The sequence below is a fragment of the Nycticebus coucang genome, chromosome 19 (assembly GCF_027406575.1).
Source record: "Nycticebus coucang isolate mNycCou1 chromosome 19, mNycCou1.pri, whole genome shotgun sequence".
NCBI classification, from domain to species: domain Eukaryota; kingdom Metazoa; phylum Chordata; class Mammalia; order Primates; family Lorisidae; genus Nycticebus; species Nycticebus coucang.
In genome coordinates, this window is record NC_069798.1 from 9769576 (window position 1) to 9796277 (window position 26702).

General features: G+C 48.8%; 1 protein-coding gene across 2 annotated transcripts in view; it reads right to left on the bottom strand.

The window, feature by feature from the left end:
• EMILIN2 (elastin microfibril interfacer 2) overlaps nt 1-26702 on the bottom strand; it is a 56666-nt gene that overhangs the window by 6220 nt on the left and 23744 nt on the right. The window contains exons 5-7 of one of the 2 annotated variants that reach the window (XM_053571842.1): nt 23157-23332; nt 14328-16250; nt 121-558 (exon numbers count right to left, since the gene is read on the bottom strand). In XM_053571842.1, coding sequence (XP_053427817.1) covers nt 121-558; nt 14328-16250; nt 23157-23332 — 2537 coding nt within the window. The remainder of the gene's footprint in view (nt 1-120; nt 559-14327; nt 16251-23156; nt 23333-26702) is intronic. The other variant, XM_053571843.1, reaches the window with a different exon arrangement.

A 26702-nucleotide genomic window follows, 5' to 3' on the forward strand; every position in this document is an offset into this window, starting at 1 on the left:
GACCTTTATGAACTTGTCCCCTAAAGGCAAGACCCTGCCTGCAAAGACCCTTCGGCTCAGGCTGAAGGTCCACAAAGTCCCCATGTATTCCCATGCTCAGCTCACCTCTGCTGGCCTTACCTGGTGCACCCGCGTAGCCTTCGGTGTTGGGGATGGTCCCCTGTCTGGTCTGGCCATCCACCCCCTGGGGCAGGCCTCTCCCTGATACACCCGTCCTCCCTGGAGGCCCAGCCTCTCCAGTCTCCATGATAACCCCTGTGGAGCCAGGCAGGAAGGGCAGCCCTGTCCAGCCAGGCCATGCCGGTGGGGGCAGCTTCTTCTCAGGGGGTCGAGGCTGCAGGGGTATCTGGGGCAGGACAGGCCGCTGGCCTGCGTGCAACTGATGTCCAGGATCCTCAGGGCGTGGGGGACCACTTGGCCTTGGCAGTGGCAGTGGGGTAGGCTCCAGCTCAGGTGGCTCTGTGGGGACCTCTGTTGGTGATGGGGTTGGGGGCCTTCTGGGCATCTGGGGGGCCTTCCCTCGGCCCGGGAGCTGGGGTGCTTCTGAGGGCTCCTCGGCTAAGTATTTGGAAAGCAGAAAGAAACACAGTGTTAGAAACCTCTGACTTCTTTCTCTGTTCAGTCCCATGTCCCCTCTTATGAGGCCCCCTGAGTCTGGACTTTTCTGCAGAGGGCTACGCTCTGGCTGTCTCTGGGGCATCCCCCACCAGGGTATACAAGAGAGCGCCACAGCTCAGGTCTTCTGAAGCAGCGACAGGTCAGGCTGCCCTCAGGCCCCTGGGGAGCAGCTGGGATCCCCCACCTGGGGAAGGAAACTTTCGGCCTCTCCGTCTCTACACATAGATAGCTGTGCTCCCCCAAATGGTGGCATCCTTGGCTCCAGCGCCCAAAATGTTCTGATTTTACTGTATGCTGATACAACAGACATGTCACAAATTAGTGAAAGGGACTTGATGCCACCTCACAATCTCTAAAACATGCTAGTCTTGGAGTCGTCACTGGCAGCCTTTCCACTGGCCACTGAGGGACGCTACTGTGAGACCCCACGGTTGACCCAGGCAGTGTTAGGAGAGCTCAGGTGTAGGCCCCAGAGGAGCAGCGACATGTCTCCTTGGGCTGAAGCCTTTGAGTCACCAGCTGAGGGGATTTCCAATGAAGGAACCCCCTGGTTCACTTCTCCTTGCTCTCTTGAGACAGCCACACCACATCCTTCCTCCTTTGAATCCATTCCTGGAACCAGCCTTCCAAAAAGCTCTTCCTGACTGCCCACAGGACACATAAAAATAACCTGGTTGAGAAACCAATGGCAAAAGCAAAATGCCTGCCACCTCCTCAGTCAGTCTGGTGCTCGCAATGCCCAAAGTTCCAAATGTCTACAGTTATGACCTGATGCAATCTGTGAGCGACGGCCCTTCAACCAGGTGTCTGGTTTTGTTTCAAAACTCACTAAGGTAAATATGGCAGCTGAACATGTGCTCCCAACCACCCACAGAGACAGGGTGCTGGATCCCTCAAGAGAGGTTACTTATCGAATAGCCTTTCCAGAAAAACAGATTGGGGTGGTAAGGAGAGACTTATTCAAAGAACACAATTTCCCATAACTAAAGAAAATGAAAGATCCTACCACAATTATTGAATGAAACGTACAAACCAAGGTATATTCAGAACACTGAGAACAAAGAGAAAATACTTGAGCTTTGTAATTCTTGAGCTTTCAAGAGAAAAAAATACAAGCGGTTAACTGCACATCAGAAAGGCATCACCAGGCTTCTCAACAGTATTGGGAACTAGAAGACCAGAATACGGTGTCTATAAATTTTGAGGGAATATAATTGTTAACCTTGGATTCTATACCCAGCCAAAATATCCATCAATCATGAGCACAGAACAAGGACTTTTTAAAGACAAGCAATACTTTAAAAATATGAAAAGCACCATCTCTCAAGCATCCTATCTTCTTTCTTTTTTTTTAGAGTCTCACTTTGTTGCCCTCAGTAGAGTACCATGGTGTCACAGCTCATAGCAACTTCCGACTCTTGGGCTTGGAAGTGGAAAGCCTTCCAGCCCAGCTCCTTAAAAAACTTTCTTCTTACATCTTGATTCTATTTTGCCCTCATCCTCTCATCCTGCCAGTCCCAAGAAAAGAACTCACAGTGGAATGGGGGGCTAGTCACCATCAGTGTTCTAGGCCGAGAGCACATCTCGTTTTGATCTTGAAGTGCGCTGAGCCTGGGCTTTCCCTCCTTGTTTAGAGCTTCTTCCTCAGGGGTCAGATTCACATGCTGAAAATCTGCTTCCACCCTGGTTCACTCTTGGTAAGTCGTTTCTTTATCTCCTCTTTCAAAGGGAAGCTTTACACAACATAGCTAATCAGACGCGTTTGCAAACAGCTTTCCAGCCATTTTAAACTTTCTATTTGAATTTTAAAATTTCCCTGCATCTCGGAATGGGAGAAGATATTTGCAGGTTATGTCTCTGACAAAGGTTTAATAACCAGAATCCACAGAGAACTCAAACGCTTAGCAAGAAAAGAACAAGGGATCCCATCGCAGGCTGGGCAAGGGACTTGAAGAGAAACTTCTCTGAAGAAGACAGGCGCACGGCCTTCAGACATATGAAGAAATGCTCATCATCTTTAATCATCAGAGAAATGCAAATCAAAACTACTTTGAGATATCATCTAACTCCAGTGAGCCTAGCCTATATCACAAAATCCCAAGACCAGAGATGTTGGCGTGGATGCGGAGAAAAGGGAACACTTCTGCACTGCTGGTGGGAATGCAAATTATTACATTCATTTTGGAAAGACATATGGAGAACACTTAGAGATTTAAAAATAGAACTGCCATTCAATCCTGTAATTCCTCTACTGGGCATATACCCAGAAGACCAAAAATCACATCATAACAAAGATATTTGTACCAGAATGTTTATTGCAGCCCAATTCATAATTGCTAAGTCATGGAAAAAGCTCAAGTGCCCATCGATCCACGAATGGATTAATAAATTGTGGTATATGTACACCATGGAATATTATGCAGCCTTAAAGAAAGATGGAGACTTTACCTCTTTTATGTTTACATGGATAGAGCTGGAACATATTCTTCTTAGTAAAGTATCCCAAGAATGGAAAAAAAAGTACCCAATGTACTCACCCCTACTATGAAACTAATTTAGGGCTCTCACATGAAAGCTATAACCCAGTTACAACCTAAGAATAGGGGGAAGGGGGAAGGGGGAAAGGGAGGGGAGGGAGGGGGGATGTGGGTAGAGGGAGGGGGACCGGTGGGATCACACCTGCGGTGCATCTTACAAGGATATATGTGAAACTTAGTAAATGTAGAATGTAAGTGTCTTAGCCCAATAACTGAAAAATGCCAGGAAGGCTATGTCAACCAGTTTGATGAAAATGTGTCAAATGGTTTATGAAGCTAGTGTGTGATGTCCCATGATCATATCAATGTACACAGCTATGATTAAATAAAAAAAAAAAAAAGAAAGAAAGAAAAAAAAATTTCCCTGCATCTTCATCAACCAAAGTCTAGAAAATAAGGCTCACGTTACATTTTAAAATTGTACTTTGGAACGTGTTTGTCTTCATTAAAATGTTTTCTCCGTAATATTGGCCTCAGGAGTACCATGGTGTCACAGTTCATAGCAACCTCCAACTCCTGGGCTTAGGTGATTCTCTTGCCTCAGCCTCCCAAGTAGCTGGGACTACAGGGCCCACCACAAAGCCCATCTATTTTTTGTTGCAGTTTGGCCAGGGCCGTGTTTGAACCCACCACCCTCAGTATATGAGGCCAGTGCCATACCCACTGAGCCACAGGCGCCTCCCTCAAGCATCCTATCTTAAGAAGCTATTGGAGTTGACTCTAATCCTACCACTCTGGGAGGGCAAGGCAGATGGATTGCCTGAGCTCACAAATTTGAGACCAACCTGAGCAAGAGACCCTGCCTCTAAAAAACAGCCTGGCATCATGGTGGGTACCTGTAGTCCCAGCTACTCAGGAGGCTGAGGCAAGAGGATCACTTGAGCCCAAGTGTTTGAGTTTGCTGTGAGCTCTGATGTCACAGCACTCTACCAACAGTTACAAAGTGAGGCTCTATCTTAAACAAAAAACAACCAAAAACAAGGTATTAGAGAATGTGCTCTCCAGAAACAAGGAAATAAACCACGAAAAAGACACATAAAGAGTCTAACGCAGGAGAGGATACAAACATCTCTAGGATAGTAGTGAAGGAAGGCTCAGATTCTAAGCCTCACAGCAGGTTCAGAGAGGAACCAGCCCAGGAGGGAGCTCACCCCCTGGAATTCCAAAAAATGGAACTAACAAATGATCTGATATTTTTCATGGCATAAAAAGACTGTATCGAGAGGCTGCTGAAGGATAGAAGACTCCAGAATAGATCTGTAACATCTAAGCAAATAAGAATGTAACACTACTACTGATGCAGAGAAAAGAAAAAGCAACATAACCATAGAAAGCTATTTAGCTCAAACTGCATTGACGTTGAACATTGATTTATCGTGGCATAACTACATGGGGCGCTGGAAGAAAGGGAGCCAGCATACAGTATCTGAAGTGGATGAGTTAGTTTAGAAATACTGAGGGGAGCATGAAGGGAATAAAATGGCTACAAGAGTTGCAGGAGGCTGCCTGTGGGGTGCGAGAAGGGTGATGGGGAGGGGCGGCAGAGCTGGTTTTCACAGTAAGCTTCGCAGTGCTGTTTTACTTATTTGCATAAAATATAATTACAAAAGACACTCAATGAGTGTCTGTTTCTACCCGTCCCCTCCAATCTCAGCATGTGTGAGTCCACTTGTCTCTTCCTCCCAGGGTCCATGTGTCTGCCTGAGCCCTAACCTCCCTGCTCTTTTTGGATTTGCTTCATCCAGTATCATCCTCTCTTTTCCCAATCTCTCTTTTCTTCCTCCCATGGGCTCCTTTTAGCCCAAATAAATGTATGTGTCACCTTCCAGAATCTGGGAAAAAGTACTCTTCCTCTGCTGGGTGCAGTGGCTCACACCTGTAATCCTAGCACTCTGGGAGGCCGAGGCAGGAGGATTGCTTGAACTCGGGAGTTCAAGACCAGCTTGGGCAAGAGCAAGATCCCCATCTCTACCAAAAAAAGGAAAAATTAAGGACAGGCGAGGTGGCTCACACCTGTAATCTCAGCACTCTGGGAAGCTGAGGCAGGTAGATTGCCTGAGCTCAGGCATTCGAGACCAGCCTGAGCAAGAATGAGACCCTGTCTCTAAAAAATAGCTGGGCAGGGCGGCGCTTGTGACTCAGTGAGTAGGGCGCCGGCCCCATATACTGAGGGTGGCGGGTTCAAACCCAGCCCCGGCCAAACTTCAACAAAAACATAGCCAGGCATTGTGGCAGGCGCCTGTAGTCCCAGAACTCAGGAGGCTGAGGCAAGAGAATCACCTAAGCCCAAGAGCTGGAGGTTGCTGTGAGCCGTGTGATAACATGGCACTTTATGGAGGGCGGTAAAGTGAGACTCTGTCTCTACAAAAAAAAAATAAAAAATAAAAATAGCCGAGCATGTGGCAGGCACCTGTAGTCCCAGCTACTTGGGAGGCTGAGGCAAGAGGATTGCTTGAGCCCAAGAGTTTGAGGTTGCTGTGAGTTATGATGCCACAGCACTCTACTAAGGGCCACAAAGTGAGACTCTGTCACCCCCCCAAAAAAAATAAAAAATAGAAAAATTAACTGGGCCTTGTGGCGGGTACCTGTATTCCCAGCTACTTAGGAGGCTGAGGTAGGACTGCTTGAGCCCAGGAGTTTGAGGTTGCGACCTAGATCTCTGTGAGCTATGATGACCCCACTGCACTCTCTCTGGCGGATGAAATGAGATGCTGTCTCAAAAAAAAAAAAAAAAAAAAAACAAAGAAAAAAATACCTTTCCTCAGTTTTACAACACTCAATGAATTACCTTGGCAAAGTACCTTCAAAATACAAAGTACAGGCCCCCCAAACGTGTTCTTATTTTCCTTTCTATCCCCACCAAACCCTTCAAATCAGCCCCTTCACTCTGAAATAAATCCTCGTCACTCCCCCAGGACCCCGTCTAGGCATATTTCACCTCCCTGCCCCTTCTCTGCCCCTCTCTCCCCCTACACATGCTTGTGGCTAAGGCCAGCTGATTCTAATTTTGAAATATCCCTTGACTCCTTCATCCACACCTTTTCCAGAATGCTCTTTAGAAAGCATTCTAATCATTACTTCCTGCTCAAAAATCTTCCATTGTTTGCCACTACTCAAAAAATCAATCAGAATCTCCTCCGACAGTCCAGTCCCCGCCTCCCCCGGCAGTGTCCCTGCTCTGCCCAGCCGCATCTGACTTCCTGACTTGGTGCCTTTGCTTTTCCTGTGCACACCCTGAGCTGGCCACTTCTGGCATCCTCCCAGGTCTGCCCGGGAGGGCAGGGGCTGTCCTGCCCTGGACAGGAGCCCACATGGGCCCTCACGGCTCGTGGTGTCACTCCTCCTGGCTGGATGGTGAGTGCTTGAGGACAGGGCGTGGCATGGGCCTGGCCCAGCACACTGAGCAATGCGTCTAGTGACTGAAAGAAGGCTGCTAGTGTGACAGGCACTATGGGTCATGCCCGGTCCCTGCCAGCCGTTCAGCTGGGCACCCTAACTGTGCCACAAATAATAGGCATTCTGGGATCCTCTTGGAGCAGTTCTGGTACATACAGGATGATGACAATTCTTTTTATATCCATCACTCCCTCAACACCCAGAGCCGTCAACACCACGTGGAGGAGGAGGAATGAACTAAGATACAGGTCGGGGCCAACATCCTCATGGACCTCCCAGGGAGTCCGGCACAAGCACTGTGGAGACCTGAACGCTCCAAAACAACTGCCACATCACCCAGGGATGACAAGGAAAATCCACATCTGATTTGGACCATTGCCCCCAGCCCCAGCCTCTCCCAGACTTGGCTCAGTCACAGGGGCCCGAATGCACACATTTTCTACCAGGTCCTGACAGTGACTGGACGCCACTCTGCTCACTCTGGGACGACCACTCTCCGGCGGGGGACTGCTTTCTGAACTAAACATGTGTTTCCAATTCAGAGAGTGGCCATTTGAAATGAATTCTTCCAGCAAGCCAAGGGCTGCTTCCCAGGTGTGCAAATCCCACAGAATGGTCAGGACAAACCAGCCACAGGGCACCCAGCCTGCCCATTGTCCTGGCACCTTGTGTCACTGTGAGCAGGGTGAGCAAGGATGTGGCCTCACACTGATGCCTCGGTGTTAAAGGCCACTTTCTGTTCTCGAAAGCTCTTATCAAAAGCTAATTACAACTTTACTAAAAAAAAAAAAAGACTTTTCTTAGAAAAGCCCCAATGATCCCCTGGTGTCATGCAGCTGAGTTAGAGGCGTCTGGTCACCCATCTGTAGGGAAGCCCTGAGGGGCTGGCCCCAGACCTGGCAGCCAGATGGGGTCCTGTCACAGAACAAGAGGTTTTGAGGAAGCCTTAGCTGTAAGGAGTCAAGGCAGGAAAGCCACTGAGAATTCCTGTCCGTGTGACGGGCTCAATCCGCCGTGCCCTCCTGTCACCCAGGCTGGATTGATGCCAGGCAGATGAAGCGATGAATGTGGGTGTGCCCCCTGGCCGTAAGGCTCTGTGCACCTGTACATACATTCAGCAGCAGTCCGGCCGGGTAAAATCTGCTCTCCCCGCGTCCAAAGGGCGCACCTGCTGACTAAACACTCAACCAGAGAAGGATTTTAAAGATGCTGGCACAGTGGAGGGCCCAGCCAAGTGGCACAGCACCGCTTACTGGGGAAGAGCCTGACACGATCACTGGCAGGTGTGACAGATGCTCTGCTCATCAGGAGGTTCAGAGCATCTGGGGGGCTGGTGCTGAATGGATACAGGTGAGGGGGGGAGGGTTCATGAGGAAACGATGGTGCCCTTCCCCGCAGGACAGGAGTGCTGGCCACCGAAACGGCTGACAGGCAGGCGTGTAGGGGAATCCTCGGGGCTCAGAGACAAGGGAAGGAAAATCTGACTCGTTCTCTTTGAGCAGGAGGGAAACATGCATCCACTGAATAGTTCTGCTTAGAGCAAACAGCCTTCTCGAAGCCATCTGGGGCTTTGGTTGGAATGAAGAGAAAAGTCCTCAAACTCGTGAGTGGGGCTGTCTCAGGTGCATCACCGGTGGGACCACACTGACACCAGGATAATAAGAGTCCAGACAAAATGACAGTGAAAGCCCATGGGATAAGACTAAATGGGGAAAAACGGGCCTAAATTTTTCCCAAGTACCTTGGAATACAAACGCAGCTCCTGTCCCACGTGCTCAGATCCGCGGCAAAGTATCTCAGCTGTGCAGGACTTTGCCGTCACTAAACCCCAGAGGGGCTCACTTAGCTCAGCGGCAGCATCACTTGGATTTTTGGGGGGGGGTAAAAATTCATAAACTGATTCTAAAATGTATAGGGAAATGCAAAGGAGGATCTCGGCTGCCTGATTCCGAGACTTACTCTAAAGCTACATTAACAAACCGCGAGGAGACATCAACCACCAGGACAGGAGGGCCCTCGTGCCCAGCAGCCACAGTCAGGGCAGTGTCACAGGCCTCGCTTTACTCTGCGCCCTCTCTTTCTGGGCACGCTTGCCTTGGTTTGGGTGTACTCTGCTCCCTCTGGAGTAACCTTCCTTCCACTTCTGAGATTAGAGCTGGAGGTCTTTAGTTTTGTTTTAATTCCAAACTTAATTACAAATTCCTGGGCCTCACTTCATCCCTGCTGAGTGGGAATCTCCTGAGTGAGCCCAGGAGTTCCTGGTTTTCGTTACAAGTCCCAGAGGATTCTGTGCATGCAGCCATGGGAAAGCTCAGTTCTCAGAACATTGCAGTTCTAAGTTCAAGGTTAAGATGGTGAAAAGCAGCTCCTACTTACAACCACCCACAGAGCGTTGCAGAAACTAGCTATCTGCCCATTAGGGTAAAAGGGTGTGAGCCTTCAGGAGCTCAGCGTGGCCGAGTGTACGCAGTTCACTTTATCTTTGTGGATTTCTAAATCTCTGGGACCACCTTGACGTCCTGAGCCTAATCTACCCCCGAACTCAGCTAATTGCGAATGAAGGGCCACAGCAGTCAGGACGCTGTCAGGTGGCCCCGGGCCAGGCCTCTAGTTAAGTCCTAACCTGAATAGTCCACGTTTTTTCACTCTAACAGCTTAACTTGAGCAACTTGATAAGAACAGGATTCTTAAATCTGTAACACCCCTAAATGAAACGCTCTGACAACAGGAGCAGAAAGGGCTGGAGGGTGGGGAAAGGAAGTGATGCCGCTGTCCCTGGGGTGTGCTGAACCCCGATTGTGGCATCGAGCAGGCGGCCCTTCTTGGAAGGACGATGTGGCGAAAGAGACTTGCTGGGCACAGTGACGTCACTCTCCCCACCCCTCTTTCTCAACACCAGCACCCGCCTCCTGGCTGGAAGAGGAACAGCTGAGTCCACCTCAAGGGAAGCTGCCTTGATGTGTACCAGTGCTGTCCTGGGTGGCAGGCAGGAAGACAGCCTCTGCCAGTCCCCCACGCCTGGGAGGCCAGGACATGCCCTCCCAGGGAGTGTCTTGTGGGGAAATCAGTGAGCGTATGCCTACAGCGCAGGTAAAACCAGGGGACTTGGGGAAAAGGAACAGAAGAGGGGACACTGAGATGCTTCGATGGACTGATGCCCCACCGCTTGTGAACGTGAAAACAGGAGTGAGTGCACCCAATGGCATCCCTGAGTGAACCTGATCCATCCCACAACCTGCCCCCTTAGCCCTGATGGTGTCGATGCTACGCAGCTGGAGGAACCAGCTTGCTGGAAGGGCTGGACACCTGCCGGGGGGACACCGGTGCCTGGCTGTCTCCTCCCCCTGCACTTCTGGCTGGTCAATTTCATGTAAGTTTCCAAGGCATGAGAGATCATTGGACTGGCTCTAACGGAGGAAGACCCAGGCCCTAAAAGTAAACAGTGAGTTAGCAAAACAACCCCCTGCCACTATATAAACCCCTGAGCAGAGAGCCTGAGGACAGACCTTGAAGAGGGAGCAGGAGAGCTTGTTCCCCTCCTGGGTTCTCTCTGCCAGGAGCTTTGGTTTTGATAAGTTGTTGTATTTGTTTCTGTGAATAAATCTTGACTTACCACTGATCCCGTGATCCTTCCAATTCATTCTTCCAATTGCCAAGACCAAGAACCTGAAACTCTGGTATCAAACCCTTTTCACTTAGGACCTAACTTGTTCATAAGTGACGAGCTTCTGATCGTCACTTTTTACACTCTGTACCTGACTCCTCATTTAGAAAAGAAGAAATCGAAGGAGGGGAACCACCCCACGGCTGTCTACAGCATTCCCACCCCTCTCACAGGCTCGCTCACTTCCCTGGGGCTAGAGGTCTGTAAGGAAGAGAAAAGTTCAGCCAGGAACAGATTGAACACCCATGACAGGGGGCAGAGGAAGAGTAACAGGGAATGTTTCCTGAGGGACCACCACCTGCCAGGCACCAGGCCTAGGAGTGTTAATCCTCATTCCAACCTTTCGAGGCAGGTAACATTATTATTACCTCCAATTTATAATAAAGAGGAAAGGGAGGCATTAGGTCCATAAATAACTAGCCCAATGGTGGCGCCGGTAGCTCAGTGGTTACCGCACTGGCCACATACACTGAGGCTGGTGGGTTCGAACCCAGCCTGGACCAACTAAAGCAACAATGGCAACTGCAGCAAAAAAGTAGCCAGACGTTGTGGTGGGTACCTGGAGTCCCAACTACTTGGGAGGCTGAAGCAGGAGAATCTCTTAAGCCCAAGCATTGGAGGTTGCTGTGAGCTATGACACCACCGTACTCTACCCAGAGCGACAAAAAGAGACTCTGCCTAAAAAAAAAAAAAAAAACTTGCCCAAAATCACAGAGCTAGTGTAGATGAGCGGGGTTTTCAAACCTGGGAAATAATCACTTCCTGGCCCCATATCCAATAGTTTCTCCTGGTACTTACAATCCAACCCTTCATCACAGCCTGCAAAGCCCTGCCTGATCTGATTGCTAGCCTGTCTTCAACCTCATTGCTCATACACTTGGCCAAACTGAAATTCTGACTTTTTCAAAACTCATTCCTGCCTGAGGACCTTGCAATATGCTGTCCCATCTGCCGGGACCATTTTCTCACACTGATCTCTGCAGGGCTCACCCCACTTTAATCACATCTCCGCTCAAGTTTGCCATCTCCACAGCTGCCTTCCCTGAACCCTCGCCTAAAATAGGCTCCCATCCCCCATCCTCTGTCACCTTGCTCTGTTTTATGTTTTTTCTCGGCACTGATGGCTAACTGAAATCAGGTCCTTATCTGTGTGGCTGTACTTGTCTGCCCTCCCCACTAGAGTGTAAGACCTGTGAAGTCTGGAACCCCAGCACTGTGACCTGGCTCAGGAAATACCTGCTGAATGAGTAAACACATGAATACGCGGGTCGGAGTGTATTAGTCAGGAGAGGGACATCATATCTGCCTGACCCAGCTGAAGGTGAGAAAGTGACAACAATACAGTGGTTTTTCATCTTTTGGAAGTCAGGTACATCTCCAATTCCTTGATGAAATCCATGGACCTTTTGTCCAATAAATAAATAAAATCTTGGCCTATAATTTCAAGAATCCCTTATAAATCTTTCATAAACTAACAGAAGGGCTTGATCTGTGCGACTGTCAGCTGAAGCTCCTTTTTCTCCCCCCTGGTTGCCTCCTGGATACATTGGCCCCCTCCGCAATGCTTCCACAGCACGAACAGGACAACAAACTAGCAGAAACACCAAAGTGTGGCTCCCTGGCCCAGAAATGAGGTTAGTGGTCCCAACCAGCCACACATTGTCCCCTCTGGACTTGTGCTCACTCTGCGAGATTTGAAGACCACCCTTAATACCCCTTCCCTGCCCACACATACCAGCCACATAACCCTTCCAAAGACTACCTGCTCTAACCACTAGAATGTGGCCTGTAGGAGGGCTAGCAGCTTCTGCTTCCCTTTATGAACCAGACACCATAAATCCAGCTGTTTGAGACCACCATGTTGTAGGGAAGCCTGAGGAGCCACTTACAGGGAGAGGGTGTCTGGAGGAGCAGTGAGGAGGCACCAGACATCTGACTGAGTCTTCCTGGACCTTCTAGCCAACTGCATGCTGAGTGGGAGATACAAGCTGATGTCACGTAGAACAAAAGAACTGCTAAGCCAAGCCCTGCCCAAGTTTCCAACCCACAATATAATGGAAAATGATAAATACGTCTTTGTTGTTGTAAGCTACCAAGATTTAGGGTAAAGTTATCACACAGCAGTAAATAGCTGATTGGTTCATACCAAGTCCTCACCAGTAATGACCTCCCCTCCAACCCATCCTTCAATCATCAGATCCAGTAATTCCTCTTTCTGGAAGTTTCTCCCATCACATCCCTTCACTCCTCACCTAGCCTCTGAACACTGCTCAGTAAACCCCTACTTAGCAGTGAAGGCTCAGTGCAGAGCTCAGTCCCCTGAGAAACCCTCCCGAGTCCCTCAGCCTGGGTGCTTGTCTGCAGCCCAGTGTGGGCCGTGTGCACCTGTTCCCAAGGCTATCTCGGTCTCCTCATCACATGTCATTTATCCACGGATGCCACACACATACCCAAACATCTACCACATAACGGAAGCTCAATAAGATGTGACGTGCTGGAGGATAAACCCTTACACGACTCTGGCCTTTCCCACACAAGGTCGCTCATTCTCCCTACAGACCTGCGCCTTCTCCCCACTGACATTGCAATGCATACACTTCTCCATGTCCCTCACACAGTCCGGCACCCAGTAGGCACTCAACACGCATCCTGTTGACTTGACTAACGGACATGTAACTTTCTCTGTGATCTTAGCTCCGGGTTCACCGCCCATGGACCTCTGATACTCAGATTGCAGATCTCCCAGACTTAGATGCTATACAAGGACACAGGAGGCCTTGCCTGTTTGTTTCTGGACCTTTTCAATCAGTGAAATTCTCCAAAGTCCATGCTATCTATCTACAGGCACAATGATGAGTTCAGTCCAAAGGATAATGCTTTGGAAACTACATTCTCTCTCTCTTTTTTTTTTTTTACTATGCAGTCTTTTTTATTGTTGGGGATTCATTGAGGGTACAATAAGCCAGGTTACATTGATTGCATTTGTTAGGTAAAGTCCCTCTTGCAATCATGTCTTGCCCCCAGGGTGTGGCACGCACCATGGCCCCGCCCCTCTCCCTCCTTCCCCCTCCATGACCTTAATTGTCGTTAATTGTCCTCATATCAAAATTGAGTACATAGGATTCATGGGAAGCTACATTCTCTTTAAAGGCATTCACCAACTCCTACTGCAACAGACGAACATGAAAGAGTTAACACAGCTTCCCACGCTGCCACAGAGTCGCAAATCAACTGGAAATATCTGGTTCCATCTGTTATTATAAAGCACAGCCCAGACAGTACTGTGGGCATTGTTGCCACAAGGGACAAGTCACTCCATGAGCACACATATAAGCTTGTGACCTTTACTCGACATTCCAGAGATACAGGCGCTGAGTGGGCCAGGGAGGAAGGGGCGGGTTATAAATAACGTGGTACAGTGGGCTGGACACTGGGGTAGGGGCCAGATTCCTGGTCCTGTTCAGCCTAGTGACTCCTTATCTGCAAGACAAGCACTGGGGTCTGCGGACATCCTGGGCATTTTCACACCTGAGTACCTTGGACCCTCTCATCACCTCCTGAGGAACTGGGACCCGGCCTGGGCTCCCCTGGCCAGGCCAGGACTCATCTGCCTCCCACATGCAGCCTTCCCCTCCTCAGGCTGTATGTCTCTGCTAAGACTGATCATACAATCCTATGGGCTCACGGAAGCTGTGAAATCTCAGCTCCATGTGTAAGGCCGGGTCACCTGGAGCTGCAAGTCCTGAAGGGGAAGACGGGAGGAAGGACAGCAGGACAGAGAAGGTCAGGAAATCTGCTCCTTCTGGGCACAGGCTGGCCCTCAACAAGTGCCTATGGACCAGAGAAGTTTGCGCTCAGCTCTGGGAGACACAGGAGCTGGACTGGAAGACATCAGCCCTTCAACGCAGCCCCTCCTGGGTTCACGGACCCTGTGTTAGTATTTATCTCATTCTGCCCAGCACCAAACAATTCACAAACTGGCACCATCTGTAAACCACACTTTGGATAGCACTGATGGGTTTAGTTAATTCCACAAATTGTCTAGAATCTAGCATAATACTGTCATCTGCTGCAAACCAATACAAGAAACGGAACAATAAGTTTCAACTTACTCGCTGATGGTTGAAATTTGACCAGCTCCTGCAAATCAGTAGAAATCTGGAAAACATGGCTGTAGAACTGCTGCACTGAATTCTTCAGGCCAGAAATGTCTCTGGAGTGTGCCCTGAGCGTCCCGTTCATCTGCCTGACGCAGCTCCACAGGCCACTGACGTGCCTGTTGAGTCCCTCCTTGATCCTCTGAAGACTTCCCGACACGGAGTCCAGTTTGCTGCAAGTCTGTTCCATTTGAGAGACCCTCCCCTCCACCACGGAGACCTCTGTCTGGACCCCTTGGGTACTTTCCTTACATATGTCCAGCTCAGAGCGGACCTGGCTCTGGAAGCTCTGCCACCTCTCCTCCAGCCGGCCGCAGCAGCGAGCCTCGGGGTCCTGGGGGCACGGGAGGGTCTCCACTGTCCTTTCTTGCTCACCCACCTTAGTGAACCCACCCACCCCAGCATTTTTACCTGCCTTGCACTTCCCCATTTCATTCTGAAGAGAAGTCACATTGTTTTCTGTGTGGTTTAGCTGGGAAGTGAGGAACCTCAAGTCCTGCTGAAGTTTCTGGATGCTGCGCTCGGTTTCTTGGAACTTCCTGTGCATCGTGTGGTTTAGAAATTGCAGAAGGCGCATGCTGTCACGCGTAGCTGGGTCCTCCCTGGTCGGTAGAGCACCTTCCACCCCATGAGGCTCTGCTTGGAAGTTCTGCAGGCAAATATCCTCAACAACCTGCACTTTGTCCTTCAGGCGGCTTAATTCCATCACGAACTGTTCATTCCCTGACCCCGCTATGCCTGGCAGGGCTGACCCAGGGGGCGGGAATGCCGCATCGGTGGCGTTGGCCATCTGTAAGAGGACGCTCCCCAGACGGTCTTCCAGAGACTGTATTTTGTGATCAACAAGGTGCTTCAAGTCATCCACCTCTCCATTAATGGTCCCCCGAAGGGTCTCCTCGATGTAAAAGCAGTGTTCTTCGGCATTCTTCTCCGTCACATTGATCCTCGCATCCAGCTCATTCCACCTGGCATCGAAGTCCACCTCTGGCTCTGGAACGACGAGGCGGTCAAACTCATTGTCCAGCCGTCCATTCAGCATCCTGGTGGCTTCAGCAACTCTCTCGATTTTCTGGTCAAGTGCCTTGATCTGCTGACCAAAGTCACCGTTCTTTTTGCTGTCACAGCAATTTGGCTGTGCTGAAGGCCCCTGTATCCAAGCTCGAAGGTCACTTATCTCTTTTCTGAGATTCGTTTCCTTTTCCCCTATCAGCTCAACCACTCCCAGGTAGCTGCTCCCGTAGTCGTCACACTGCTGCTGGAGGCCAAGCAGCTTGTACTCACATGAGTTCTTCAGGTCAGCCAGCTTTCTGTCCATCCCCTCCATGAGCTCCTCCCTCAGGGCGTCGATCTTACTGTCCACGTAGGCCTGGTAGAGCTCATTGGTGGTCATGGTCACAGTAGGGCCCTGGGCAGCCTCCTGGAGCTGCCTGAGCTGCCCCTCATAGCCCTTCACCTTCCCGTCCAGCTCTTCCAGCTTGTCACTCTTGGTCTTCAGGGTGTCTTTGACCTCGGCCAGTTCGGACTTGATGTCCTTCATGCCAGGCTCTTTACTGTGAAGGACGCCAGGACGCTGGACTGTTTCTGTGACTCCACTGGTGGCTCCATCAGGCTGGGGGTGCTGGCTGCCGAGCCACGACGGCCGCATTTTACTGGCATCATCCTGAATGGTGTGTTTGAGGTTTTCATTCACTCCAGCAAGGGAAGACTGGAGGTCAAGAACTGTTCTTGTGAGTCGAAGAACCTTTTCCTCGAGCACCTGGATTTTCTTGTCCTGAAGTTCTTGGGGCCCCTGTTTTGGATCCACCCTCTGGCTTGGTTCTGCTGTAGTTGGGGACAAAGTTTTCTTGGGCTCTGAGACTTGGCTTGGTTCATTATTATCTGTAATAAAGAAAAAGTTGGAAGTAGATCAATAAACTGTGGTATATATATATCATGGAATACTATTCAGCAATAAGAAAAGATGGAGACTTTATATCTTTTATGTTTGCCTGGATGGAGAGGAAACACATTCTTCTTATTAAAGTATCTCAAGAATGGAAAAGCATTCCATGTACTCAATACTAATACTAAACCAACATAGAAACAACTACATGCCCACACAAAAGAAAGAACACAAGTATAGTCTAACAAGGGGGAGGGGAGGGGAGGAGGAACGAGAGAAGAGAGAGGAGGGAGGGCGATTGGGGATCTCCCCTAATGTGCACAATGTGAGGGTGTTCAGCACCCCCTGGGTTGAAGGGCTCAACTTCAACTTGAACTTTACCTTAGAATCGAAAACAATGTAACCTAAACATTTGTACCCTCATATTAATCTGAAATTTTATAAGAAGGAATAACAAAAAGAAAAAGGTGGACATGAATTAACATTTTCCACCTTTCGCCAGTTTCTGCAAAGTCAACAATGGGGCACATACGGAATAATTCAGCCTTCACTTCCAGCCATCTACCTAACTGTGGGTGATCACCATGGCCGTGGAAAAGAATATGGGCTTTAGCGTCAAGTTGACCTCCACTGGCATTCTGGCTATTTCCCCTTGAACAAGTTCACTAGTCTGTGAACAATCATCCCCTCATCTACAACGAGGAGGTATAACCTCTCTGTTAAAAGAATATACATATTGCTGGGCACGGTGGCTTATGCCTGTGATCCTAGCACTGCGAGAGGCCTTGCTCGAAGTTGGGAATTAGAGACCAGCCGGAGCAAAAACAAGACCCTGTCTCTACTAAAAACAGAAAAATTAGCGGGTGTGGTGGTGCATGCTGTAGTCCCGGCTACTCGGGAGGCTGAGGCAGGAGGATGGCTTGAGCCCAGGAGTCTGAGGTTGCAGTGAGCTAAATGATGCCACCGCATTCCAGCCAGGGCAACAGAATCAGACTCTATCTCAAAAGAAAAAATAATAATAATAATAATATGTACGTGGCACCTAATAGAGAACCAAAGGTCCCTTTCCCTGAAGGGAAATAGTCTTCATCTGCTTTCTCACATGAACACTCCATTCCCACATTAGTGAGCTGCAGCCACACCCACGGGTGGACGACATGCTATAAAACCACAAGAAGCCACTTTAGCAAGGTCCGCCCATCAGCTGTTGGACGATGAGATCATATGATAGGACAGTGTCTGATATGATCCTCAAAGCAGCCCTGAATGTTTTATCTCTCACTTTCAGTAGTATTCCTATGCTAAAAGAGTCCCTGAGACACTGTGTAGTTCTGTGATGCAGCCAGGAAAATGCAAAGCATCAGAGAAATAAAGCAACGGTTCAATTATTGTTTCCTAACAACAGAGTACTCTGGCTGCATATAGTGAGACTCACTAAGTCAAAAAGTACGGGCACCGAGAGTTGCCCAGATGGGGTGGTGCACACCTGCAGCTGCAAACACTCAGGAGGACCCCTGCAGCCCAGGAGCTTGAGGCTAAGCTGGGAGAGGAGTAGTGAGACCTTCTCTGAAATAAAAAAGGAGGAAGAGAGTGGGTGGTGCCCGTGGCTCAACGGAGTAGGGCGCCAGCCCCATATGTCAGACGTGGTGGGTTCAAACCCAACCCCAGCCAAAAACTGCAAAAAAAAAAAAAAAAAGGGAGAGAGGAGGAGAATGCAAACAATGAATTACTGAATTTTGGATAATCCTATTTTGAGAAAATCACTCCCAAAGAAAAGAGTCCAAAAGAGAGAAAAAAATTATAACAATGATAGTCAGATGAACTGATGCACGTCCACACGAAAGAAAAACTCAAATTCAACTCAGGGAAGGGGAAGGGCGCAACGTGAGGGTACACGGCACACCTCCTGGGCGAGGGGCACGGCTACGACGGGGACCCTACCTGACAAAAGCAAACATTATAACCTAATCGCTGGCACCCTCGAATGAATCTAAATTTTTTTTTTAAAAAAGCAAAGCAAAAAAACAACGATAGTGATGATTCATGAAATGAAAATAAATCGATAGATATAGAGAGAGATAAGCCAAAGGAGACTATGGAATCCTGCAGCAGGAGGAGGATGAAAAATGGGCCACGCGTCTGAATATGAGATGGTCACGACAGCACGGGGAGCCAGGAGGGGCTAGCGTGGGCCAGCCCGGTGACTGCCGTGAGGGGTATGCCACCAGAAGAGAAAGTCAAACCCAACATCTATTACAACTAAATAAAATGTTTTAACAAGCTACACTGAACAACACAGGAAGTAAATTTAGAATGTACACATTTTGGGCGGTGCCTGTGGCTCCAGGAGTAGGGCCCCGTTCCCATATGCCGGAGGTGGCAGGTTCAAACCCAGCCCCGGCCAAAAACCACAAAAAAATAAAAAAAAAAAACTTAGAATGTACACATTTTAATTGAATGGTCATTGTGTTTTCTTCCTCGAAACTTTTGCACAAGATGATAGTAACAGCTATTATTAATTGACATGAAGTCAGTGGTAAAACCAGCACTGAAATTCACATGTCCAGACTCCCAAGGATCTTTTTCCCTGCAGAGATAACGAACACCTTATTTTCCACACTGGAAAATTTTACTCTTGCCGGACACTGGACTAAAAGAAGAAAACAAGCTATTGACTCATACATCATTGACATGTTATCCTGGGCAAAGGAAATAAAATAAAAGACAGTGAATGGGGAGATTAAAGATATACAGGAATGCTTCTCTCCTTTACTACTGGTGCCTGTAAACTGCTATAACTTTTTCAAGTTGAAAATTTGGCAATATGTATCAAAATACACAGAATCCTCTTGACTATGCAATTACACTTGTAGAAATGTAATCTAGTAAACAATCAGGGATGGGTGCAAAAATTAAGCAGGAAAAATGCTTATTCAAATATTACCTATAATAGCAAAAAATTATAAACCACCTGAGTTACCGGGTTCCAATAATCACATTTTCTGAAGCCATTAGGTGATAATGGATATGGAAGGTTGTTCATTATAGATTAAGTAACAAGTTCCAAAAGAAGTGTCTCTTCCTAATGATAGTGGTTTGTTTGAGAATAAGGATTCTTTTCATTCTCTCCTAAAATCCCACCAAAATGGGGGGGGAGGGAGAGGGAGACCACAAAACGTACAAGTCACACATAAAAAAAAAATTGGAAATCAGAATAGTTTTGGACTTTTTAACAGAAATACTGAAAGCTGGAGGAAAACTGAACAATGCTTTCAAAATTCTGAAGGAAATTATTTCCAACCTAGAATTCTGAAGCTAGAGTAAACATATTTTAAGATTATGAAATATCAAAAGTTTACCTCCCCTACTCTCTTCATTTGAAGCTATTGACAGATTGACTCAACAAAAACAAGAGAATAAACCAAGACAGAGGGAGCAGGGGACCCTGGAAACAGGGACTCCAACAGGGGAAGGTGAGTGGCCACTACAGTTGGGGCAAGTGGGAAGGCTCAGGGCAGATTTCTTTTAAGAAGATGAAACTGGGTTCGGCGCATGTAGTTCAGCAGTTAGGGTGCCAGCTACATACACCACAGCTGGCAGGTTCAAATCCAGCCAGGGCCTGCCAAACAACAACAAATACAGCCAAAAAATAGCCAGGTGTTGTGGCGGGTGCCTGTAGTCCCAGGTACCTGGGAGGCTGAGGCAAGAGAATCGCTTAAGCCCAAGAGTTTGAGGTTGCTGTGAGCTGTGATGCCACAGCACTCTACCAAGGGCAACATAGTGAGACTCTGTCTCAAAAAAAAAAAAAAAAAAGAAGATGAAACTGAGGCGGCACCCGTAGCTCAGTGGGTAGGGCGCCAGCCACATACATCAAGGCTGGCAGGTTTGAACCCGGCCCAGGCCTGCTAAGACAACAATGACAACTACAAGAAAAAAATAACCAGGCGTTGTGGTGGGCACCTGTAGTTCCAGCTACTTGGGAGGCTGAGGCAAGAGGATCACTTAAGCCCAAGAGTTTGAGGTTGCTGTGAACTGTGACGCCATGGCACTCTACCCAGGGGGACAGCTTGACACTCTTGTCTCAAAAAAAAAAAGTGGGGGCGAGGGGGCGGTGCGTCTGGCTCAAAGGATTAGGGCACTGGCTCCATATGCCGGAAGTGGCAGGTTCAAACCCAGCCCTGGCCAAAAAAAACTGCAAAAAAAATCAAAAAGAAGATGAAACTGAGGCTGGCAGTGGATCACACCAATAATCTTAGCACTCTGGGAGGCCAAGGTAGGAGGATCGCTTGAGCTCAGGTTGAGACCAGCCTGAGGCAAGAGTAAGACCCCGGCCTACTAAAAATAGAAAAATTAGTCGGGTGTGGTGGCAGGAGCCTGTAGTCCTAGTTACTTGGGAGGCTGAGGCAGGAGGATTGCTTGAACCCAGGAATTTGAGGTTGCTGTGAGCTATGACGCTACGGCACTCTACCCAGGATGACACGGTGAGACTCTGTCTCAAAAAAACAAAACAAAACAGACAGGGTGAAACTGCCATATCTGAACCAAAGGAGGGGACATTTAAATAACAGGTGATAAGGCCAGGTATGGTGGCTCATGCCTGGAATCCCAGCACTCTGGAAGGCTGAGGAGGGTGGATTGCCTGAGTTCACAGGTTCGAGACCAGCCTGAGCCAGAGTGAGACACCCGTGTCTAAAAATAGCTGGGGCGCCTGTAGTCCCAGCTACTTGAGAGGCTGAGGCAAGAGAATCTCTTGAGCTCAAGAGTTTGAGGTTGCTGTGAGCTGTGACACCACGGCTGTGAGCTGTGTCTACTGAGGGCGACAAAGTGAGACTCTGTCTCAAACAATTGGTGATGAATTTGGGTTGAAATGGAGATAACAACATAGTAAACCTAGCAAAGGAAAAATATAAAGACAATTATTAACTCTAAGAAACCAAATAGCTGTATAGGAAAGAAACAGCCACAAACATCATCTGCAAAGTTATTACTCTGAATAAGTAAGAATGTGGTCTGTCAGCAAAGGACGGGGGTCCAGAAGGGTGTGCTGCCGAGGGGGTGAAGGGTGGTAAATCCTCACCACCCGTGATAAGGGCCTGGGAGACGTGCAGAGGTAAGTTCTAAAAAACTCATATAGGCTCAGTGCCTGTGGCTCAAGCAGCTAAGGTGCCAACCACATACACTGGAGCTGGCCCGTTCGAATCCAGCCCGGGCCTGCCAAACAACAATGACAGCTACAACCAAAAGAAATAGCTGGGCGTCATGGCGGGTGCCTGGAGTCCTGGCTACTGGGAGGCTGAGGCAAGAGAACTGCTTGAGCCCAAGAGTTGGAGGTTGCTGTGAGCTGTGACGCCACAGCACTCTACCCAGGGCGACAGCTTGAGACTCTGTCTCAAAAAAGAAAAAAAAATAATAAATAAATAAAAGATTCATATAGAGAGTTTAAGGCAAAAAAAGGAAAAAAAGACATTTAAAGCACTTCAGCACCATAGGGAAGGGATAAAGGTGGGGGGATGGGTGGCCGTGTTCCTGTGAGTCCTTATAAAGTTATTAAATTTTACATATATGTTTAAACTTTGATAAAATTAAACTAAACTAAACTACTGTGATCCAGGAGCCCCCACCTCAGGATCCCCCATCATAGTCCTGGTACGATTTACTGCAACGACTGTCTCATGCTTGTTTTCCGTCAGGTGGGGCTTGTGTCTGCCTTTTTTCTCACTTATCCCAACTCCCTCGTGTAGAGCCTGCCAGATCTACCAGGGGCGCCCAAAAAAATGTATCCACACTTCGAGAGATGTTATGTAGGTATTACCTTTCACTCGTTTGCGGTAATCAGAAGTGTCTGGCCGCTGCCGGCGCCCACTCTGAGCATCTCTTGTAATTACAGAAGTCGAACATGACTGGTAGTCATCTTTTATTGTCAGTATATATTGAATATTATGATTTAAATACAGTTTTTTTCTCTTCTTGAAAATGTGTATATATATTTTGGCACCTTCTGTAGAAACTCAGTAAATATCTTTGAGCTGGATGAATGAACTTTTAACGAAATGTAAATGCAGATATAGGGAAGAGAGTAATGTTCTATAATGAAACGTTAATAGTATTTCCCATTTGGAAGTGAAATGATGTGTCCTTAAATATTTTTCCTACGTCTCATAAATGTTCATTAATTAACATGCATTCATCTTGTAACAAAATGATCTAAAAATCTGTTTTATGGACAGTGTTGGAAGACATTTTCAGTTTCAAAATTGAAAACACCTCACAGAAATATGTAATCATTAAAGGTAATGTAAACACCAAAATTCATGAGAAAACCTAGGCTGCATATATCGTGACTCGACTCAAAAAGACGATGACCTGACACGGAGGCAGAATGCCAACAAGTTTTTATCAATAAAAGTCATTCTCTTATACTTAAAAGCAAAGGTGAACAACAGGTGGAATTCTGACTTAGGAGTTAGCTTTGTAAATATATAAAACCACACGGAACGAGAGTGATTCTATTTATCTATTTTTTAAAAAACAATTTTGACTCCTTTAAATTCAGAATTATGGGGCTAAGTAAAAACCAACATCATTACACTGGAATCTCTTTATCTGCGCCTCCAGGCTACCCAGATCTGAAGCCCTGAGCATTCCCTGCTTGGATTTTTAAGGCTTGGCTCTCGCAAGCTGGCCCTCCCAGAGCAATCAGCTTGCAAGAAAATTTGTCTTCCAGTTGCTTCTGCTCCTGCAAACAAATTTGTCTGCCACATATGTCTACTGCAAGCACATATGTGTGTTATTTGAAGAACTTGAAAAGCTCACCATTGTAAATCGCATCTCTATTATTTGAAGGAGCACTGGAAACACTAAAGGTGGCTGCGTGTAACCGCGTAGCACAAATAAGCAGTTACCTGTGGCCTTCTTCATATTGTTTCGAGGCCGAGCGGGCGTGGGGCGGGGGGTCTTTACAGGGTCTCTGGGACCTTCTTGGCAGTCTCCCCCTCTAAAGCCAGGGCAGCACCTCCATTCCAGCTGCGTCACTGTCTTGTACCGAGTGACGTACCTGGGTCTGAAGTTCACCCGATACCTGCAGATGGGAGGGAAGGCATCTCTCTTTATTGGCGGCTGTTACGAGCACCTCCCAGGGTTAGACCCAAATAAAGAAGATCCAGGGCTACAGGGCCCTGCCTGCTCACTCCGGGGGTCCTGGAGGGGTCAGGGATCTCCTCAGTCCAGCTCTAGACCTGGGGCTCAGCCAAAATCAGCTGAGCCTCAGGAAGCCTGGGGCTCCCCGCATCTTTCCACCTGCCCCCAGCTCCCCTCCATGGCAGGGGAGAGAGAATCTCCACCCACAATTCCAGAGATTGATGTGGACACTTTTCTGGTCCCAACCTGAGCTTTTTGTTTCACCAACAAACTTCTGTTCTATGATTCACAGGTTTGTGGGGATTTTTTTCAGGTGTATCTCAGGGTTGTTTTGTTTCGTGTTTTAAAGGAATTCCCCATCCACCTTGTCTCCCATGACATCACGTGTTTTCTCACGTGTCTCTTTCCCTGATGCTGCAAGGGTAGCAGGCCATGAGCCTGTGGAGGATGGCACCCCGCACTATCCACGTTCAGAGCCTTTTAGGAAGATGCCCTGGTCCATTCTGCCAATGGCGGAACTGGAGGCATCCGAAAGCACTGTGGAACTTGTGTGTCCCATGATGCTGGGACAGACCAGAGGCCTACAACGGACGGCGACAACCCAGAACCCTGGGCGCTCCTGAGGGACGGAGCCAGGAGCTCGGCTCCCCAGCTGCCCTTGCTCACGGCCACACCCCAGATTCCAACTTCTGGCTTGGAACCATCGTTCCCTTGAACCTCTTCACTTTCTCTTGTTTTGCACACCAGCACTAGCTAGCAGCTGGCCTTGTTTAGGGACCAATTCCCAGAAAGGAATAGGCTTTGTGTGGCTTCCTCAGGGGAGCCAGACCCACCAGCTCCAGGGGCTCAGCCAGTCAGGGGCTCCACCCCAGGGAAGTCACAAATCACTACATGCAAGGGACTTTCAACATTTTCGAAGGTCAAATCCATGACAAATGTGATTTGTAAAGATCTACTCTGTGGGCAGATGAGATGTCCCTGCTGACAGCCAGAGCCTGTCCCTGTTTGCCTTGGACTTTGGGGGCAGAGTTTCTCGACCTGGGCGGACAGAGTCACCCAGGGAACTGTGAAAAAAATATGTGTGCCTGGGCCTCATCCTCAGAGGTTCCAAGGCTCTGCCAACTCCCAAGGGGGAACTTTTGCAAGAAAAACTAAACAAAAACTCAATGAGTAAAATGGAAAAGCGAGGGCTTCTGGGGGTGGGGGTGGGTGACAGGGACAAACGTCATGCCCCTAATCCCCACCCCATCCCATCATGGCCCCACTATTTATATTTTTCCCTTTCACAAGTGAGAAAATGGAGGGTAAGTGACTTGTCCAAGTTCCAACTGCCAAGAAGTGGCAGGGCTGGGATTTAAACCCACATGTCCTCACCGCACCCTCCATGGCCCTCCCAGCACACAGAAGCGCTGATTGTCTGGCAACTGCCTTAAATTCGAGGAAGTGGCCCTACCCAGAGATGTTCCAGAAGGCTCTAAAGGCTGGGCGAGAAAGCAGTCGACCCCCCACTCAGCAAACTCACACCCGAGCATCTCCCTGACCCCGCCCCCCACCTCCCAGAAGAGTCCTCTGTGTGGTCCATGAGAAGTACCAAGAGAAGGAATAATTCTACTTCATTATTTTGCATACTCATGTAGAGCTAATGCTAGAAAAATGTGTAATCTCTGAAAAACTTGATTCCTCTGAGTATTTAAGACTGAATTCAAAAATGTGTTTGCTCTTGGCTGGGTTTTGTTCATTGCCAGCAGATGACACCCCACAGGGAACCCTCACTGGTGAGGCTGACCAGGACAGGGGAGCAAACCACGGGGCTCATGTGCCTAGCCCGGGGCCTTAACCCCTAGTAACTACACACTGGTGTAAGGAAGGCTTTGCTCTGCCAGCACTCTCTATTCCTTTCTTTAAAGGCAGCTGCTGTCCTGGAGCCAGATCCTGACTCGGGAAAGTTCTCTAGAGCCCCCGCCTACACCCACCCCCACCCCGTGCCTCATGGCTGCCGGCTACAGGGGGGTGGGCGTGGGGGTGTTCCAGCCACAGAGCTCAGGTGGACAGCGTTCTTGATACGTCTTCAAGTCTAGCGTGGGGAAGAGGCCTTCCTGGCTGGTGGTGACAGCTGAAAACGGTTGGGTGGCCCCCTCCAGCCGTGAGAAAGCTCACACAGGGATGTCTCCGCCCATGAGGATGACCACACGGACCCTGGAGTTGGCTGTGGGCCCTGCTGGGTGGCCCTCAGGTTCAGAGCAGGGCTTTGGGAGGAGGACGTAGGTCTTGTCCAGTCCCACAGCTCTGCTGGGATTTTCCCAGAAAGCAGGTTCTCACTAACATAGAAGCCAGGCAGAGAGTTCCCAAGGAGCATCCCTGAGCCTCCCGGTCCATCACTCAAGGTCCCTGCAGGAGAATATCTTAGCCAGTGAACAAGCTTTTAAAAAACATCAAGTACTTCAAACTTAGTTGCTGGATCAGAGGTATCCATACTTTTGTGGATTGGAGAAGCCCCACACGGAGGCTCCCTTTCCCACTCTCCTCCCACTCCTCCGCCTAGGCGTGGAGTCTTTGGGGCAGCTGGGCCCTGAAGGGGCGGGTACGGGCTGTGGAGATGAGCCAGGGCAGCCAAGTGTCCCTGTGGCTGTGAGCAATGGGGGATTGCTCACTGGATATTCACGGAGTCAAGTAGCCAAGGGCACCCTGTGTGGGGGCCACCAGGCTCAGGGACCATGGCCAAGGGACAGTCAAGGTTGCAGGGGTGGACTCACTCAGCCTGCTCAGCTCAGGTCAGGCCATTACAGCCTGCAGGTCTGCCTCAGGCACCTGTGGGTCCCTGAGGGCTGCAGCTCCACAGCCCTGAGCCTGCCCCGCTGTCCCAGGGAGCTCTCTCTTCCCAACTTTCCTACACCCTCCTCTTCCTCGAAACCTTCCTTGAAGGTAAAACAAAGAGTTTCCCACCTTCACAAGTTCAGTCACCACATCGAGGCACTGGGGATTCTACTGAGAAGAGATGCCAAGAAAAAGATGGAAAAGTCCCATCAGATTCTAGGATCCTAAGACTGGAAGTGTCCGTGCCGAAAAAATGTGATGAAATGACTGTACCCCCCACCCCCACCCGACACCTCCCTACAAAGACTCCCTCCTACTGATGAGCCAAGACCTCCCCTGGACATGCTTCTGTCCACACTTGTGTTTGTCTGTTCAGGCCTCGTCTTCCCTGGTGGGCCCTGAGCCCCATTAGGGTAGGAATCCTGTTGGTTCTGTTCACTGCAATATCCTCCTTTTTAAAATTAACGGACTTTATTTTTTTTTTTTTTTTTTTTTTT